Below are 18,674 nucleotides of genomic sequence, written 5' to 3' on the forward strand. Positions count from 1 at the left end.
AATCCCCGGCCTCGCGTAAAGCCCCCGTCGGACAAAGGGAGACGGAGGCCGGCTGAGCTCACACAGCTTTACCCGGTGCTCGCTTGTCCAAGCACAAACGCCTTGCTGGGCTGGGTGAGGCCTCAACCAGCAGCCCCCGGGCTGCCAACACCCTCCACAGTCATTTATTTGTGTTTTAAACGCCCTCAGAGGGTTAAAACGTGACCTAACGCGAGTGAGGTTAAAAACCGGCTAAGTCGGTGAGTGGAGCCGGTGAATCACTCCGGCTGCAGCGGTTATGAAAACACTCTCTAGAGGTTAACGGGACGTCGGGTTAATGCGCTCGAGGGGGAGACGCGCGTCCCGTCCCTGCGATTAATCGTCGTTTTCAACCAAAAAAGCCGAATGGCCCGGCTCATAAAGCGGCTTTTCCAGCGCAGATCCTCTCGTAGAGGCGTTCGTCCAGCGGGACGTATTTCCCCAGCTTGACGTCCAGGAAATACAAGCGGTCCGAGGTCTGGTGGGGGTCGAAGCCTTCCCTCTGCAAGCGGGTTTTCTGGATCTTGAACGTGCCTTCCAAAGAGAAGAAACAGCGCTGAACGGGGTGGAAGGGGAGGCCGCGGGGGGTTTGTGTCTGTTCTGGTTTTGGGTGGGCGCTCGGGCGACGCGAAGCTGGTGAAGGCGATGGGGACCGGGGTCGTGGAGGAACGCGGGGGGGGTTTTTTAAGCCTCCTCGCGCAGGGGGTGGTGAAACCCGGAAAACGCGGCGGCCGGAGAGGGGCTGATTTGGCTGGGGTTGTTCCCACAGCATCGCTAGATCCTCTCTGCATCTCTCTCTGTCCTCTCTAGATCTCTACATCATCGTCATCTCCATCATCTATCATCTCCATCATCATCATCTCTCTACCATCTCTCATCATCCCTACATCTCTCATCTATCATCTCTCTATCATCCCTACATCTCTCATCTATCATCCCTACATCCCTCTACCATCTCTCTCTCATCCCTATATTCATCTATCATCCCTACATTTCTCTATCATCTCTCTATCATCCCTACATCTCTCATCTATCACCCCTACATTTCTCTATCATCTCTCTGTCATCCCTACATCTCTCATCTATCATCCCTACATCCCTCTATCATCTCTCTATCATCCCGACATCTATCATCCCTACATCTCTCATCTATCACCCCTACATTTCTCTATCATCTCTCTGTCATCCCTACATCTATCACCCCTACATTTCTCTATCATCTCTCTATCATCCCTACATCTCTCTATCATCTATCATCCCTACATCTATCATCCCTACATCTCTTTATGATCCCTACATCTCTCTATCATCCCTACATCTCTCTATCATCTCTCTATCATCCCTACATCTATCATCCCTACATCTCTCTATGATCCCTACATCTCTCTATCATCTATCATCCCTACATCCGTCATCCCTCCATCTCTCTACCATCCCTCCATCATCCCTCCATCTCTCCATCATCTCTCTATCATCCATCCATCTATCATCTATCATCCATCCCTACATCTCTATCATCTCTCCCTACATCCCTCCATCATCCCTCCCTACATCCCTCCATCATCCCTCCCTACATCCCTCCATCACCCCTACATCCCTCCATCATCCCTCCCTACATCCCTCCATCATCCCTCCCTACATCCCTCCATCACCCCTCCATGTCTCCATCACCCCTCCCTACATCTCTCCATCATCTCTCTATCGTCCCTACATCTATCATCCCTCCCTCCATCTCTCTATCATCCCTCCCTCCATCTCTCTATCATCCCTCCCTCCATCTCTCTATCATCCCTCCCTCCATCTCTCTATCATCCCTCCCTCCACCTCTCTATCAATCTAAACGTCAGATTTTGTTTTAATAAGCGGCTGCAGGCGCAGTTTCCTCGCCCGCTGTCCCGGTACCTGTGGTGTCGACCTGTGGCAGCAGCCGGAGGAAGACGGGCCGGGCGTAGGGCGGCAAAACCTTCTGCAGCTCCTGGTACAGGACCTTGGGGTTCAGCTTGGCCTCGGGGTCGGCGATGGCCGCCATCCCCGCTTTGCCCTCCACGCCTGCAACGAGACGGCGGAGCTGGGGACGCACGCATTTCCCCCCCGCCCTCCTCAACGTGCGTCTCCATCGTTGTTTTACCTGGCACTTCCACCCCGTACACGGCGACGTCCGTCTGGTCGAGGATGCGGCTCAGCGTCCCCTCCACCTCGGTGGTGGAGACGTTCTCCCCGCGCCAGCGGAACGTGTCGCCACTGCGGTCCTTGAAGTACATGTAACCCAGCTCGTCCATCACCAACACGTCTCCTGGGACGGGGAAAACACCCAAAAACACCGCAGGGTTCACGTTGGGTGGCGCTCGGGGTCGCGTCTGCTCGATGTCACCCCATTTCGTCCCAGTGACATCCCACCCTCATTATGGGAGACGGCAGGAAAAGCGGGGAAAAATAAATCTCTTCCTCTTTAAAACGCTGATTTCTTTAAAACCCGAAACAGGCGGTGACTTCTAAACCCTAAGGAGTTGTTATTTTGGTTGGGAAAGGAGCTAAAGAGGGTGGGTTTGCCTCAAAAGCGCAGCGGGAGGTACCTGAGAGGTAGGCCTGGTCGCCCTTGCGCAGGACGTCGCGGGCGATCTTCTTGCTGGTGGCGCTGGGGCTGACGTAGCCGTCGAAGCGGCGCAGCGGGTCCCGCTGGTCGATCTGCCCCACCAGCAGCCCCGGTTCTCCTGCAGGGAATGGGACCAGCACGGGACCATCAGCACGGGACCATCATCACGGGACCATCATCGCGGGACCACCATCGCGGGACCACCATCGCGGGACCACCATCGCGGGACCATCATCGCGGGACCACCATCACGGGACCACCATCACAGGACCATCAGCACGGGACCATCATCATGGGACCATCAGCACAGGATGATCATCACGGGACCATCATCACAGGGTGATCGTCACGGGACAATCATGGGACCATCGATCCCCATGGGACCATTGTCATGGGACGATCCTCATGGGACCATCAAACCTCACAGGACCATCATCACGGGACAATCGATCCTCACGGGACCATCGTCACAGGCCGATAATCACAGGATGATCATCACAAGACCATCATCACTGGATGATCGTCATGGGACCATCGTCATGGGATGATTGTCACGGGACGATCATGGGACCAGTGATCCTCACGGGACCATTGTCACGGGATGATCATCATGGGACCATCAAACCTCAAGGGACCGTTGATCATCACAGGACCATCATCACGGGCCAATCGATCCTCACGGGACCATCGTCACGGGACGATAATCACAGGATGATCGTCACAGGATCATTGTCACTGGATGATCATCACGGGACCATCGTCACGGGATGATTGTCACAGGATCATCATCACAGGATGATTGTCAAGGGACAATCATGGGACCATCGATCCCCATAGGACCATTGTCACGGGATGATCATCATGGGACCATCAAACCTCAAGGGACCGTTGATCATCATGGGATGATAATCACGGGACGATCATTCCTCACGGGACCATCGTCATGGGCTGATAATCACAGGATGATAGTCACGAGACCATCGTCACTGGATGATCATCATGGGACCATCGTCACGGGATGATCGTCACAGGACGATCATCGCGGGACAATCATGGGACCATCGATCCCCATGGGACCATTGTCACTGGATGATCATCATGGGACCATCAATCCTCATGGGACCGTTGATCATCACAGGACGATCAGTTGTCACGGGATGATAATCACGGGATGATTGTCACAGGACCATCATCATGGGATGATCAGTTGTCACGGGATCATCATCACAGGACCATCGATCCTCATGGGACCGTTGATCATCGCGGGACGATAATCACAGGACAATCAATTGTCACGGGAGGATAATCACGCGATGATTGTCACAGGACCATCGTCACGGGATGATCAATTGTCACAGGATCATCGATCATCATGGGACCATCATCACAGGATGATCAGTTGTCACAGGATCATCGTCACGGGACCATTGATCACGGGATAATCATCACAGGACGATCCATCCTCATGGGACAATAATCACAGGATGATTGTCACAGGACCATCGTCACGGGATGATCATCACGGGACCATCATCACAGGATGATTGTCACGGGACAGTCATGGGACCATCGATCTTCATGGGACCATTGTCACGGGATGATCATCACGGGACCATCGATCATCACGGGACAATAATCACAGGATGATTGTCACAGGACCATCATCACGGGATGATCGATTGTCATGGGATCATCGTCAAGGGACCATCAATCGTCACGGGACGATAATCACAGGACCATCATCATGGGAATATCGATCATCACGGGACAATAGTCACAGGATGACAGTCATGGGACGATCATCACCCGCACCGCGAGCTCCGCGTTGTGCACACAACACGATGTTCAGTCACTGAACTGAGCCATCCTCAGAAGCAAAAAACCCATCAAACGACCCAGCAAGCCCCTAAACAAGCCAGAACTTCTAAAATGTATATTTTAGAACCAAATTCCACGATCAGAGTGTGGTTTAACGCTCACCCGGGCCGCAGGGGATGCACAACCCGCTGGAATCCCGGATCGGCTCCATCGTGTCCTCATTCACCTTCACCAAACGGATGGGGTAGAAGTTGGGCAAAATGCGGCTGTTGAAACCGCAGGCACCAACCTTCCAAAAGACAGAGAAAAGAACCAAATGGAACGCTTTTCCCCCTGTTTTTTATGCGTTTCACCCCAAACTCCCACCCCGGATGGGGATTCGGAGAAGCCGGTGGAGCTTTTCCCCGTCGTGGCCTTCGTGGCTCCTCCTCCTCCTCACCTTCCCGTCCAGGTTGGCGATGCTGCAGTTACACTCGGTGGCTCCGTAGAACTCGCCGATCTGCTTGATTCGGAAGCGCTTGGTAAAATCCTCCCATATGGTGGGTCGCAGGCCGTTGCCCACCGCCAGCCGCACGCAGTGCCGCGTTTCGCACTCTCGCACCGGCTGGTTCAGAAGGTACCTGCAGATTTCCCCGATATACTGAATAATCTGAAGCAGCAAACACAAAAACACCGCTCAGGCTTCGGGAGACGCTTCCGGCGCCTCGGAAAAGCTGAGCACCAAACACCGCGGGGGTTTTGCACATCGAGGTGGGGGCTTTTTGGCTACAAAATGTAGGTGAAGGTCCAAGTGCCCGCTGGAAGCCACCAGAGAAAAGGAGGAGGGATTTGAGTGAGGCATTTGATACAGCGTCCCAGAGCATCCTCACAGCTCAACTGAGTCTGGATGAGCGGGTGGTGAGGTGACTGCGAACTGGTGAAGGGAAGAAGCCAGGGAGTCGTGGGCAATGGGGCAGAGTCCAGTTGAGCCCTGGATCCAGTGCAGTGCCCCAGGGGTCTATATTATTCAATCTATTCATCAATGATTTGGTGGAGGGAATAGAGTGAGTGTCACCCAGTTTGCTGGTGACACCAAGCTGGAGCAGTGGTGGCACTGGAAGCTGTGCTGCCATCAGAGACCTGGGCAGGCTGGAGAGGAGAAATTCAATGGAACAGAACAAGTGTAGAGTCTGGATCTGGGCAGAACAAGCCCAGGTTCAGTGTGAGTTGGGAATGAGCTGTTAGAGAGCAGCGTAGGGGAAAGGGAGCTGGGGGGCCTGGGGACAGCAGGGTGAGCATGAGCCAGCACTGGGCCCTTGTGGCCAGGAAGCCAATGGGAGCTGGGGGGATTAGAAGGGGGTGGTCAGTGGGTCAGAGAGGTTCTCCTGCCCCTCTGCTCTGCCCTTTACTTCAGATACTATCAGGATATACTTGGGGAACATATATATATATACATATATATAATATATACAGCCATAGCACCCTGAGAACGCCCCATCTGGTCTGATGTGGGAAGCTAAGCAGGGTCGGGCCCTGTCAGTGCTTGGATGGGAGCCCAGCTGGGAATGGCGGGTGCTGGGGGCTGAGCCAGCACTGGGTCCTTGTGGCCAGGAAGCCAATGGGACCTGGGGGGGATTAGAAGGGGGTGGTCAGTGGGTCAGAGAGGTTCTCCTGCCCCTCTGCTCTGCCCTGGGGAGGCCACACCTGGAATAGTGTGTCACATCTGGAATAGTGTGTCCCATCTGGAATAGTGTGTCCAGCTGTGGCCCCTCAGTTCAAGGACAGGGCCACCTTCCTGTGTCACCTCAGCTGGGTGTTCCCGCTTTGGGGGGGGTTGCACTGGATGAGCTTTGAGGTCCCTTCAACCCCTGATATCCTGTGAGTCCGTGATCGGTGTGAATAAAGATATCATACAAATCAAAACCCCTCGCGCTTTAATCGGCGACGAAAAGACCTTGAGGAAGGTTATGGGGTGGTCAGTTGTAAACTAAGAGTTGGACAAGGCGGTCGGAGCAAAGATCCAGTTACCGGCTCTAAGTAAATAAATACTGCCAGGGGATTGGGAAGGGCAGGAAAACCCCGGGGAGGAGAAAGAGCTGCTTAAATTAGAAGGTAAGCGCTGATATAAACACAAATGGACGTTCACGGGTTGTGAAACACCAGGAGGGTAAATCTGCAGCGGGTAAACCCTGGCAGAGCTTTCCCGCAGCGGGACGGGAGGGAGTTTTGTGTTTTGCAAGCTGACAATGATACAAAGAGGAAGCAGGAGATGGAGAAAACACTTGAGAAAACGTCCCGTGCGCCTAAAGCGCTGGGGGCAGTTTGAAGGCGCCGCGCGTGCTTTGATATCCGAGCGGGGAGCGGTGTGGAGGTGGATAATGAAAGATGGGATGCGATACGGCGGCGCAGCCCTCACCGTGCAGCGGTATTTGGCGCAGTCGTCCCAGAAGCGGCTGGCCGAGAACTTCTTCCTGATGACCACGGTGAGGCCGTGGAGCAGACACTGCCCGACTCCCATGATGTTCCCTGCAAAACACGGCGCGGTGTCACCACCTCGAACCACCGCCCCCATCCCACTGAGAACAAAGAACATGTTACGCCTTAAACGCCTCGTTTTTGATGCTTCGGGCTTCTCAGACACCTCAGCTTCTATTTCACGAGGTTTTGTGAATTATTTTTGAGACAGAGGTAATTAACAGCGTCGCTGTGAAGGCCTCGTGGCCTAATTGGGATGATGGAGATGAACAACCCATTGGACAACCAAGAAACCACGAACCCAACGGGCAAAACAACTCCCTTCTGGTCAGGACCGTGAACGTTCCCCTTGTCTGAAGGTTTTGTGACATATTTTTAAGACAGAGGTAATTAACAGCGTCACTGTGAAGGCCTCGTGGCCTAATTGGGATGATGGAGATGAACAACCCATTGGACAACCAAGAAACCACGAGTCTTTCCTAATTAGCACAAAGAGCAAACCAAGGGAGGAGATGAAACACCCTCTCCTGTCTTGCACGTCGACGAACCGGGTTATGAATCAACCTCATGCATGACACGAGGTGGTGGCGTGTAAATGGTCACCAAGGACGTCTCGTTAATTATAGTTACTAATTGCTGCCAGTTTTGCGGTATTATATTTTCGGCGAGTCACTAATTGCTGTAATTTGCGTGCTTTTAGTAAATTCGCCATCGAATTGGAGCCCTGGAGCGATCGTTTGTCATTCACTTTGCAGAAATACCCGGAGTTAATTCAGGGTGTGTTGCGTTCAGAGCAAACTCATCCCTAATCCCACCCGCTGGGATGGGGCAATGAGGTCTGTCCGTCCATCCCGCGGCCGGGACAGACGGACGAGTGAGGAGGAGGGTGAAGCCGCTCACCTGCGGAGTGGTAGAGCGGGAGGCAGTCGTAGACGATGTCCTCCGGTCGCATCCTGTAGGCGTAGTAGCCGAAGGCGGCGATGCGGTAATACCTGCGAGGACATGGCGGTGACGGGCGGAACGAGGGGCCCGGGGGCCGGGGCCGCGTGTGCCCTCACCTGCTGTGCACCACGATGGCGGCTTTGGGCATCCCCGTGGTCCCCGACGTGTAGATGTAGAAGAGCCGGTCTGGAGGGGAAGGTGGCGTCAGATGGCCCTTCAGACACCTGGGAAACCCCCGCGGGGTTCGGTTCTGGGCTTTGGGTTGGGTTTGGGGCTTCGGTTTGGATCTTCGGTTTGTGTTCTAGGCTTTGGGTTGAATCTTGAGCTTGGGTTTGGGGCTTTGGGTTGTGTTCTAGGCTTTGGGTTTAGGTTCTGGGCTTTGGTTTGTGTTCTAGGCTTTGGTTTGAATCTTGAGCTTGGGTTTGGGGCTTTGGGTTGGGGCTTTGGTTTCTGTTCTAGGCTGGGGTTTGGTTTGGATCTTGGGTTCTGGGCTTTGGTTTGGATCTTGGGCTTGGATTTGTGTTCTAGGCTTTGGGTTGGATCTTGGGCTTGGGTTTGTGTTCTAGGCTTTGGGTTGGATCTTGGGCTTGGGTTTGTGTTCTAGGCTTTGGGTTGGATCTTGGGCTCGGGTTTGTGTTCTAGGCTTTGGGTTGGATCTTGGGCTTGGGTTTGTGTTCTAGGCTTTGGGTTGAATCCTGGGCTTGGATTTGTGTTCTAGGCTTTGGGTTGAATCCTGGGCTTGGATTTGTGTTCTAGGCTTGGGTTTGGATCTTAGACTTGGGTTTGTGTTCTAGGCTTTGGTTTGGATCTTGGGCTTGGGTGTTCTAGGCTTTGGTTTGGGTTCTAGGCTTGGATTTTAAGGCTACAGACAAACCAGGTGGATTTGCCAAGGGAGGGGTAACTTCCCATTGCCTTTGGGAAGGCACCAATCTCTCTCCTCCAGGCCTCAAACAAACCAATTACATAAAGCTTGGAAATCTCAGCCAACGAGGAACTTAACCCAAAAAAACCCCAAACCGGGCCCTTATATTTTTTTAATCTCTTTTTTCCTCCTTTTTTCTATTTGTGACCCCAAACTGGGTCGATTCAACCCCTCCCTCTCACTTCACCTCGTCCAGCTCCGCACCCATCGCACCGAGAAGTAAATCCACGGATAAAATTACCGTCTAAACCTTTGAGCGGAACCTGAGCCGGGGGCGACGTCGCCGTGGCGCTCAGGAGGGGATCGAGGTGCCGCGTCTCCGTGGGAACCACGTCGGGGTTGTATTCGCCGGAGCAGAACTTGGCCATGTTCTTCCCCAGCATCCCGTTCACTTCACATATGGCTGCAAGACAACGCGAGTCGCTTTGCAACAAACAGAGCGCTTTAGGTGGTAATACGTGAAACATCTTATTGTACCCCAAAATCAGGGCTGATCAGAGAAATGGGGATGTGTTTAAAACCAGCAGCCGCGGTAGAACATGCAAAGAGTATTCACAGAGCAAATGAAAAACGAGCCTTGCAGCAGAAAACTGAGCTTTGGGGCAGAAAACGGAGCCTTGGGGTGGAAAAAGTAGCCTTGTAAACGGAGCTTTGGGGCAGAAAACGCAGCCTCGGGGCAGAAAACGGAGCCTCGTAAACGGAGCTTTGGGGCGGAAAAAGGAGCCTCGGGGCGGAAAAAGGAGCCTTGTAAACGGAGCTTTGGGGCAGAAAACAGAGCCTTGGGGCGGAAAATGGAGCTTTTGGGGCAGAAAATGGAGCCTTGTAAATGGAGCTTTGGGGCAGGAAACGGAGCCTCATAAACAGAGCTTTGGGGCAAAAAATGGAGGCTCGGGGCAGAAAAAGGAGCCTTGTAAATGGAGCTTTGGGGCAGAAAAAGGAGCCTCGGGGCAGAAAACGGAGCTTTGGGGTGGAAAAAGGAGCCTCGGGGCGGAAAAAGGAGCCTTGTAAATGGAGCTTTGGGGCAGAAAACGGAGCATTGGGGCAGACAAAGGAGCCTCGGGGCAGAAAATGGAGCCTCATAAACGGAGTTTTGGGGCAGAAAACGGAGCATCGGGGCAGAAAAAGGAGCTTTGGGGCAGAAAAAGGAGCCTCGGGGCAGAAAACAGAGCCTCGTAAATGAAGCTTTGGGGCAGAAAAAGGAGCCTCGGGGCAGAAAACAGAGCCTCGGGGCATGCACCACCACTTCTCAATTCAATTTCCAGATCAAACAAAGCAACGCGGTCAGTTTGGGCACCACAAAATCAGGAAGACGCCGGCAGATAAAACCAAACTCCCCTCGAAATGCCCCATGGATACTCACTGAACGCTTCTGCCTTTTGTAACCGGGGCATTTACCGCCCTCTTGAGCTTTTCATACAGCTGGCTGTGATTTTTTTAGTTTGGTTGATCGCTGATTTCCTGAAGCCCGAGTGAGCACAAATCGCGCCTCACCTGCCGACAGCTCCCCGCCGAAAATCACGGCCTTGGCGCCCGACGTGGTCACGCAGTAAACCAGAGAGTCCAGCCGCAGGTTGAAGTTGATCAGAGCGGCCTCCACGCCGATTTTCGCCATCCCCAGCCACAACCCGACGAACTCGGGCCGGCTCTCCATGAACACAGCGATCACGTCGCCGGGGAGGAAGCCTTGCTGCTGGAAATAGTTACCCACGGCGTTGGAATACTCGTCCAGCCTCCGGAAGGTCCAGCGCTCCCCGGTCGCCTCGTAAATCAGGGCTGTTTTGTCCGGGTGCCTGCGGACGACGTCCTGGAACATCTTGGGGACGGTGTTTTTGGCTTTTTGGTGCCTTCGCAACTCGTATTTGACTCGGAGCAGAACCGTGAGGCCGCTGCGGCAAAGAGAGCGCAATGAGTTAATTTTTGGGGTTAGAATTGATGTGGGAAGGACACACGTGGGAGTCCCACGGAACCGGGGCTTCGAATCGCTGCTGCTCTATAGAAAACAACAATTTTAGCATTAAAGAAACAGCATAGAGCAACCATTCGGTGCTTTCCACGCTGTAAACCACAGGAAATCTACCTTCACCTTGACAGTAACTCAAACAGGGTTTACACACAGTGGTGCCGCATCAAGGAAAGAATCGCAGCCTCTATGGGTATTTGGCACCATGAAGAGCAACTCCTCAGTAAAAGGACGAACCAAACTGCTATAATAGGACTTTGTTTCTTTCTCTTCTGTAATTTACATAACTATTTTAAGTCTCCGAGGCAGCAGCTGCGGGTTAAACCTTGACACACTTCAAGCAGCGAAAGTTGTTTGAACTTCAACTTATGTTGTCCCTATTTTGCGAGGCGAATTGGCTTTTTCTATCAGCTATAACTTAAATATGAAAATAAACTTAGCACTAGAATGAGGACAGACAACACAACACAACACAACAGACCCCGTTTCCTTCCCGGAGGGAGATGGAGGGCGGTGTTTTTCCACCCTTCCAACACGAAATGGTTGTGCAACAAGGGGTTTGGAAGGATCCCCAGAAACTTGAAAGGTCGTTTAATATTAGCGCTGGCAAAGCCCGGTGTGGGGGGGCCGGGAGCGCTGCCCGAAGGAGCCGCTGGCGCAGGCCGAGCGGGGCTGTCCCGGTAACCTTACGCTGGCTGTGCCAAAGGCAGAACAGAGGAGCCTTTGAAGCGCAGAGTCGCGTTTTGCAAAGCCTTCAAGGGCTTTATTCCGGCCGGTTTCTTTCCTTCCATTATTCCCAGCTGGCCAGGCCATGGGAGGAAACAGCTCTTGACAGCCCAGCTGGCAGGAGCCCCGAGCCCTTAGCAATAAAGGCAAACTCCCCCCCGAGGCCTAAAAAAACCAGGGAATTAACTGCAATGGGCTCCCAGGAGACACAGAGGCCAATGGGGACTTTGCGGCGCTTCACGCCATGAAGGTTTAGTCCAGACTAAGTGTTTTAGGATGGGTTTATCCCCTCTCTGAGCTCAGGGGGTGCCAGGGGTGGTATCGCCCCCCACCTCCTTCCACAGGGGAGGGTCCCACATCCCTGCGCTCGCTGCCTGAGGGGCCGAGCAGGTAAAGCCCAGCCTAGGTCGGGCTTAACGGCAGCGCAGCCGGCTCGACACCCCCCCCCGGGGGGCGGTTGGAGGCGCCCCGCGGGCAGCACTTACAAGAGGTCCCGCGGAGCCGTCCTGAAGAGCAGGCGCAGCAGCCGCCATCCCCCGCCGCCCAGGCACACGCCGAGGGTGGCAGCCAAGCTCCAGGGCCAGGGAGCGCCCAGGAAGCGCAGCAGCCCCAGGGAGCCCAGCGAGGCGGCGCAGACCCCCGCCGGGTGCATGCTGCGGAGGGAAGGGCCGGCGGGCAGCGCTCGGGAGGGCGGCAGGGCCGCCCCGGCCCCGTTACCTCAGCGGCCCCGGCAGCACCTGCTCCCGCTCCCGCCTCAGCCGCCGCCTCAGCTGCGGCCCCGCCCCTCGCGCACACGCCACCGCCCCCCCCGAGGGGCGGGACTGCGGGGAAACGCGATGCGCTATTGGCCAGTAGTGCGGCTGCTGGCTTCGGATTGGGCGAGGCGGAGGGGCGTGGGGAACGCCCACGAGGGGTTACGGCGGAGGGGCGGGGCAACGGTCCCCCCTCTGCGCCCCACCCATCCTGGTGTTTTCCCGCCCCTGACGGTATCGCCCCGCCCCTCCTGGTATCGCCCCGCCCCTCTCGGTGCCGCCCCGCCCCTCCCGGTATCGCCCCGCCCCTCCCGGTGCCGCCCCCGCCTCCCGGTGTCACCCCGGCCGGACGCTTCTGTGGCCCCGGGACTGACGGAACCTTGGGGGTGGTCTCTGTCCTCCCGGGGTTTAACGGGCGGTTGAGAACCGGTCATTCGTGTCCGTACCGGCACCGCGTGGCGCCCGCACACTCGCCACCGGCGCTGCCCACGTTCCGGGACCGGAGCTGCCCACGTTCCGGCCGGGACCGGAGCTGCCCATGTTCCCACGGCCCACAACACGCACACCCGCGGGGTCCCGGACCGGCACTACCCGGCACGCACACCCGGTTTACGCACGGCCTGGGGTCGGCACCGACCGGGACCCCCCAGCCCTGGGATCCGCACCCCACGGCTTCCGGACCGGCACCGACTGGGACCGCACGGCCCCGGGAACGACACACCCGGGTTCCCATAGCCCGGCACCGGCGCTGCCCACGTTTCCCCGGCCCCGAACACTCCCCCCCGGGACCGGCACCGACGGGACCCCCCCAGCCCCGGGACCGGCACCGACCGGACCCCACGTCCCCAGGACCGACACCGACCGGACCCCACGGCCCCGGGACCACGCGGGACGGACGCAGCCGGATTCCCACAGCCCGTGACCGGCACCGCCCACGTTCCCCCGGCCCCGCACACTCCCCCCGCGGCCCCGGGATGGGCACCGACCGGACCCCACGGCCCCGGGACCGGCACCAACGGGACCCCCCAGCGCCAAGGCCGGCACCAACCGGACCCCACGGCCCCAGGACCGGTACCAACGAGACCCAACGGCCCCGGGCCCGGCACCGATGGGACCCCACGATCCCGGGACCACGCGGGACGGACGCAGCCGGGTTCCCAGAGCCCGTGACCGGCATTGCCCACGTTCCCTCGGCCCCAAACGTCCCCCCCCGGGGATCCCGAGCCCGGCACCGACCGGGACCCGCACACCCGTGACCGGCGCCGCCCACGTTCCCCCGGCCCTGCACACTTCCCCCGGTGACCCCGGGACCGGCACCGACGGGGACCCCACGGCCCCGGGACCGGAACCAACGGGACCCCCCAGCGCCAGGACCGGCACCGACCGGACCCCACGGCCCCGGGACCGGCACCGACGGGACCCCACGGCCCCGGGCCCGGCACCAACCGGACCCCACGGCCCCGGGCCCGGCACCGACCGGGCCCGGCGCTGCCCACGTTCCCCCGGCCCCGCACATCCCCCAAACGCCCCCCGGGGGACTCCGGCGCCGCCCCCGAGCGCTGCCGTCCCTGTTTAAGCCGATTACCGGCTGCTCCAGGCAAATCCGCGCTCATTAACCCCGGATCGGAGCCTCCCAGGCGGGGACTCCAGGGGGCTCCGCACCCCTTCCCACCACTGAGCACCCCCGTAGCCCCCCACCCATGGCCGCCTTATTCACCGGGAAGGTCCTGCTGGCCAACCGGGAGCAGGACGAGCTGGACACGGAGCGGGAGCTGCAGCGGGCGCTGGACAACAAGGTGCTGCTGCTGTTCTTCGGGTCGGCGCGGTGCCCGCGCTGCCGCCGCTTCGCCCCCCTGCTCCGCGACTTCTTCCTGCGCCTCACCGACCAGTTCTACGTGGAACGGGCGGCCCAGCTGGGCCTGGTCTACGTGTCCCGGGATGACACCGAGGAGCAGCAGAGCCGCTTCCTCAGGACCATGCCCAAGCGCTGGTTGGCGCTGCCCTTTGGGGACGACTTCAACAGGTACCGCAAAACACCTCTCTGGGCGTCCGAACCCTTTTCCAGACGTTTTCCCCTCATTTTCAGCCCCGCGCGGTGTGTTAACGCTCCTTGTCCGCACTGATTTATAAAGCAAAACCACTTTATCTTCCTTCCATCCATCTTTTTGCTGATAAAGTTTGCATTCTGCTTTCCTAGTGCATTATTTATAACCCTAAAAGCCGCCCCGTCTGGCCCCGCGGGCTGAACGGAGCGCGGATGATGGACGCAGGCGGACGGATTGGACACACGGACCTCATTAGCCCGCAATTAATGCCGAGAGTTATCCCGGCTGTGAACATTCCGGGTGTGCTGTTGGTTATAAGAACCCAGCAGTGTTGTGTGTCTTGCACACCCCAAATCCGTGCAGAGATGCTCATCTAATTACCAGCCAAATGAGGCTCTAATTAGCAGCCAAATGAGTGGGTTAAGCTCAGTAAATAGGCTTGGTGTAACTGGGCATCCCTCCGGATGGGGAGGATGAGGAGCGGCGGGGATGGGGAGGAGGAGCAGGGGGGATGGGGAGGAGGAGCAGGGGGGATGGGGAGGAGGAGCAGGGGGGATGGGGAGCAGGGGGCAGGGAGGATGGGGAGCAGGGGGGATGGGGATGAGGAACAGGGAGGATGAGGAGCCGTGGGGAGGAGGATGAGGAGTGGGGAGGGTGAGGATGAGGAGCGGGGAGGGTGAGGAGCAGTGGGGAGGATGAGAAGCGAGGAAGATGAGGAGGACAAGGAGTGGGAGGATGAGGAGTGGGAGGATGCAGAGCGGTGGGGAGGATGAGGAGCCGTGGGGAGGAGGATGAGGAGTGGGGAGGGTGAGGATGAGGAGCGGGGAGGGTGAGGAGCAGTGGGGAGGATGAGAAGCGAGGAAGATGAGGAGGACAAGGAGTGGGAGGATGAGGAGTGGGAGGATGCAGAGCGGTGGGGAGGATGAGGATGAGGAGCGGGGAGGATGAGGATGAGGAACGGTGGGGAGGATGAGGGGCGGTGGGGAGGGTGAGGATGAGGGGCGGGGAGGACGAGGATGGGGAGCGGGGAGGACGAGGATGGGGAGCGGGGAGGACGAGGATGGGGAGCGGGGAGGACGAGGATGAGAAGCAGGGGGAGATGAGGAGCGGGGAGGATGAGGATGAGGAGCGGTGGGGAGGGTGAGGATGAGGAGCGGGGAGGGTGAGGATGAGGAGCTGTGGGGATGAGGATGAGGAGCGGTAGGACAAGGATGAGGAGCGGTGGGGAGGATGAGGAGCAGTGGGGAGGATGAGGAGCAGTGGGGAGGATGAGGAGCAAGGAGGACGAGGAGTGGGAGGATGAGGATGGGGAGCGGGGAGGGTGAGGAGCGGTGGGGAAGATAAGGATGAGGAGCGGGAGGATGAGCTGGGGAGGATGAGGATGAGGAGTGGTGGGGAGGATGAGGATGAGGAGCAGTGGGGAGGATGAGGAGCGAGGAGGACGAGGAGCGGGAGGATGAGGATGGGGAGCGGGGAGGGTGAGGAGCGGTGGGGAAGATAAGGATGAGGAGCGGGAGGATGAGGTGGGGAGGATGAAGATGAGGAGTGGTGGGGAGGATGAGGATGAGGAGCAGTGGGGAGGATGAGGAGCGAGGAGGACGAGGAGCGGGAGGATGAGGATGGGGAGCGGGGAGGGTGAGGAGCGGTGGGGAAGATAAGGATGAGGAGCGGGAGGATGAGGATGAGGTGGGGAGGATGAGGATGAGGAGCAGTGGGGAGGATGAGGATGAGGAGCCGTGGGGATGAGGATGAGGAGCGGGGAGGACGAGGAGCGGGAGGACGAGGATGAGGAGCAGGGGGAGATGAGGAGCGGGGAGCATGAGGAGCGAGGAGGATGAGGAGCGAGGAGGATGAGGATGAGGAGTGGGGATGAGGAGCCGGGGGGATGAGGATGAGGAGTGGGAGGACGAGGATGAGGAGCAGGGGGAGATGAGGAGAGGGGAGGATGAGGAGCGGGAGGACGAGGATGAGGAGCAGGGAGGATGAGGAGCGGGAGGACGAGGATGAGGAGCAGGGGGAGATGAGGAGCGGGGAGGATGAGGAGCAAGGAGGACGAGGTGCGGGGAAGATGAGGAGCGGTGGGGATGAGGATGAGGAGCGGTGGGGATGAGGATGAGGAGCGGTGGGGATGCGGATGAGGAGCAGGGGTGACGAGCAGCATCGAGGATCGCTCCCCGCTCCCCAGTCTGAGCTGTTCCCCCTTCTTTCGCCGCGCAGGGAGCTGGCGCTGCGCTTCGCCGTGTCCGAGCTGCCGGCCGTGGTGGTGCTGAAACCCAACGGGGACGTGATCGCCGCGAACGCCGTGGACGAGATCCGCGGTGCGGGTCCCGCGTGCTTCCGAAACTGGCAGGAGGCGGCCGAGCTGGTGGATCGGAACTTCCTGCTGGCCGAGGATCAAGAGGGATGGAGCAGGAGAAGCCTCACCGACCCCTTGCGCCGCATCAAGTACAAGGAGATGAAGCAAGATGAGGAAGAGGAGGATGATGAGGCGGCGTAGGCGCTCGGGGGGTCGTCCCCGAATACCAACGTTGTGTAATTCCGCTGAAAACCTCGTTAGTTTTACAACAGTGAATTGTTTTACGTTCTACTCCCACACACGGCTTTCAGGTCTGGAGGCTGCGGTGGATAATGAGGATCTTCCCATCCTGACCGAGTTACGTTCGCGTTTTAGCTCCGTAGCGTCGTGAAAACCTCGCGGTTGTTGTTTCTTGACCAAAAAGCGAGTAGAAAAATAACCTATGGGGACTGTAGTTCAGTAAATTACTTGCTGAACAGTCTTAGGAATGGGGATTGTGGTAAAAAAACCCATGGAAGGTGCCGTGGGGCTACAAGGCAGCTGTGACAATGACAACAGGGCCAGAGACCCTATGAGAAGCCGATAAAGTGAACGGACACTAAGCCTTGAGACATTTCTCACGTTACGCCGCCAAAAATGCCCATTTTGGACAAAAATCTCATTTATGGATCCTGATGTGCGCATCCCGCGCTCCCCGTGACCAAGGGGATGGGAAAAGGGGGGAAAAGGGGGGAAAAGGACCAATAATTGGCTGTTTTCTGGTCCCCCCCGTTCTGCACTGTCCACCAGGGGATGAGCAGAGGATCCGGGCAGGATCTACTGAGGACAGACAGAGCTGTCTGTCCGGCTTGTTCGACTTGTTTCCTCCCTTAATCCTCTCTGTATTCACCTGGTAGGTCCAACAGGCTGAGGAGGGAAGGAGGAGGCACACAAAGAGCAGAATGAATCCATCAGGACGGTCCATAGCACACGGACACCGCGCAGAACGGCACGAATCAAACCCAAAAGCGCCTTCGGGTGCTGCAGCTGCCGGAGGAGCGGTCGCTAACGAGGCAATATTGCATTTCGAGGCGATATCGCGTTTTGAGATGTTATCACCTTTCCCTGGTGCAACGGCAGCGGTCGGCACAGCCGTGTTTAATTAAAACAGCCAGAAATCACAAATTAGGAGCGATGGGAGGGAGGGAAAAGGTGACATTTTCACCCATCATTAATGGTTGGCCGGGTGCTGCTTCTCCCCACGGAATTTTGATGCTCGATAAAAGGAAACTCTCCATCGCATTTATGTCTTTGATTATTAATTGTGGACTTTCACCAGCCTTACCTTTATTTTAATTTGGTTTTAACCATCATATTCTTCTCCGTTCAAAACTCTTCCCTTATGATTAATGAAGCAAATTAAGGAGCTGTGCGTGAGCAGGAGACACTTGGGGGACACGGGAGGTGAATAATCCTCCGAACATCATTTCTCCATCCCTAGTTCCATCGGAGATGAAAATCCTCATGACGCATCCATCGTTAAGACGTTCAGCTCTGCCTTCCTGCATGGCGCTTATTAATTATTATTTATAGGACATTTGGCTGCTTAGGGTGGTATCTATTTCTCTATTATGCAAATAATACGTTTATAATATATTTAATTTTCCAAACACGCTGCCTGGCAGTTGTTCTGCGTCGTTCCCGCTTTACTTTGTCCCATAATCAACTCGTTCTGTAAATGCCAATTAAACCGATGCGCGTGGAAGCACGAAGCCCGGTGTCACGGGGACACACCGAGGTTAATTTAAGGGACAACAGGGTCCAAAACAACTTGTATTAAACCGGTTTTAGCACTCCAAAAGTGACTTAATACAGGATATCGGATATGATTAAGGGGCAACAACTAATGCAACAGGAGGTCCATAGCGTGCATGCACGTGGCTTCACCAAAACGATGCCGGAGCTGTCGTATTGAGTATGGAAAGCGCACACTCGCAATCGTGCGAGGAGAAATACACGTGCAAATGTGCACGGAAGGTTACACGTGCTTACGTGGAAGCACGGGAGGAAAACACACTCGCGATTGTGCGAGGATTAATTTATATTGAGCACGGAAAGTACGCGTGCAAACGTGCACGGGAAGTAGATACACTCGCAATCCTGCGAGGG

At 56.9% G+C, this 18,674-nt stretch overlaps 2 protein-coding genes across 2 annotated transcripts; one reads left to right on the plus strand and one right to left on the minus strand.

Annotated features, from left to right (window-relative positions):
• Nucleotides 1-53: 53 nt before the first annotated feature.
• On the minus strand, nucleotides 54-12,210 carry SLC27A1 (solute carrier family 27 member 1). The gene is made up of 12 exons (XM_065859307.2): nucleotides 11,919-12,210; nucleotides 10,239-10,633; nucleotides 8,989-9,150; nucleotides 7,942-8,011; nucleotides 7,784-7,875; nucleotides 6,825-6,934; nucleotides 4,869-5,078; nucleotides 4,592-4,718; nucleotides 2,592-2,729; nucleotides 2,147-2,311; nucleotides 1,921-2,067; nucleotides 54-552 (listed from the first exon to the last, which is right to left on the minus strand). Exons 1-12 carry the CDS (start codon nucleotides 12,083-12,085, stop codon nucleotides 395-397), a joined length of 1,941 nt encoding a protein of 646 aa, XP_065715379.2. The 5' UTR covers nucleotides 12,086-12,210; the 3' UTR covers nucleotides 54-394.
• A 1,550-nt stretch (nucleotides 12,211-13,760) lies between these two features.
• NXNL1 (nucleoredoxin like 1) lies at nucleotides 13,761-18,175 on the plus strand. Its single transcript, XM_065859304.2, has 2 exons — nucleotides 13,761-14,208; nucleotides 16,448-18,175. Exons 1-2 carry the CDS (start codon nucleotides 13,886-13,888, stop codon nucleotides 16,725-16,727), a joined length of 603 nt encoding a protein of 200 aa, XP_065715376.2. The 5' UTR covers nucleotides 13,761-13,885; the 3' UTR covers nucleotides 16,728-18,175.
• The last annotated feature ends 499 nt before the right edge of the window (nucleotides 18,176-18,674 follow it).

This window comes from Patagioenas fasciata, chromosome 32 (assembly GCF_037038585.1).
Source record: "Patagioenas fasciata isolate bPatFas1 chromosome 32, bPatFas1.hap1, whole genome shotgun sequence".
In the NCBI taxonomy this organism is placed as follows: Eukaryota; Metazoa; Chordata; class Aves; order Columbiformes; family Columbidae; genus Patagioenas; species Patagioenas fasciata.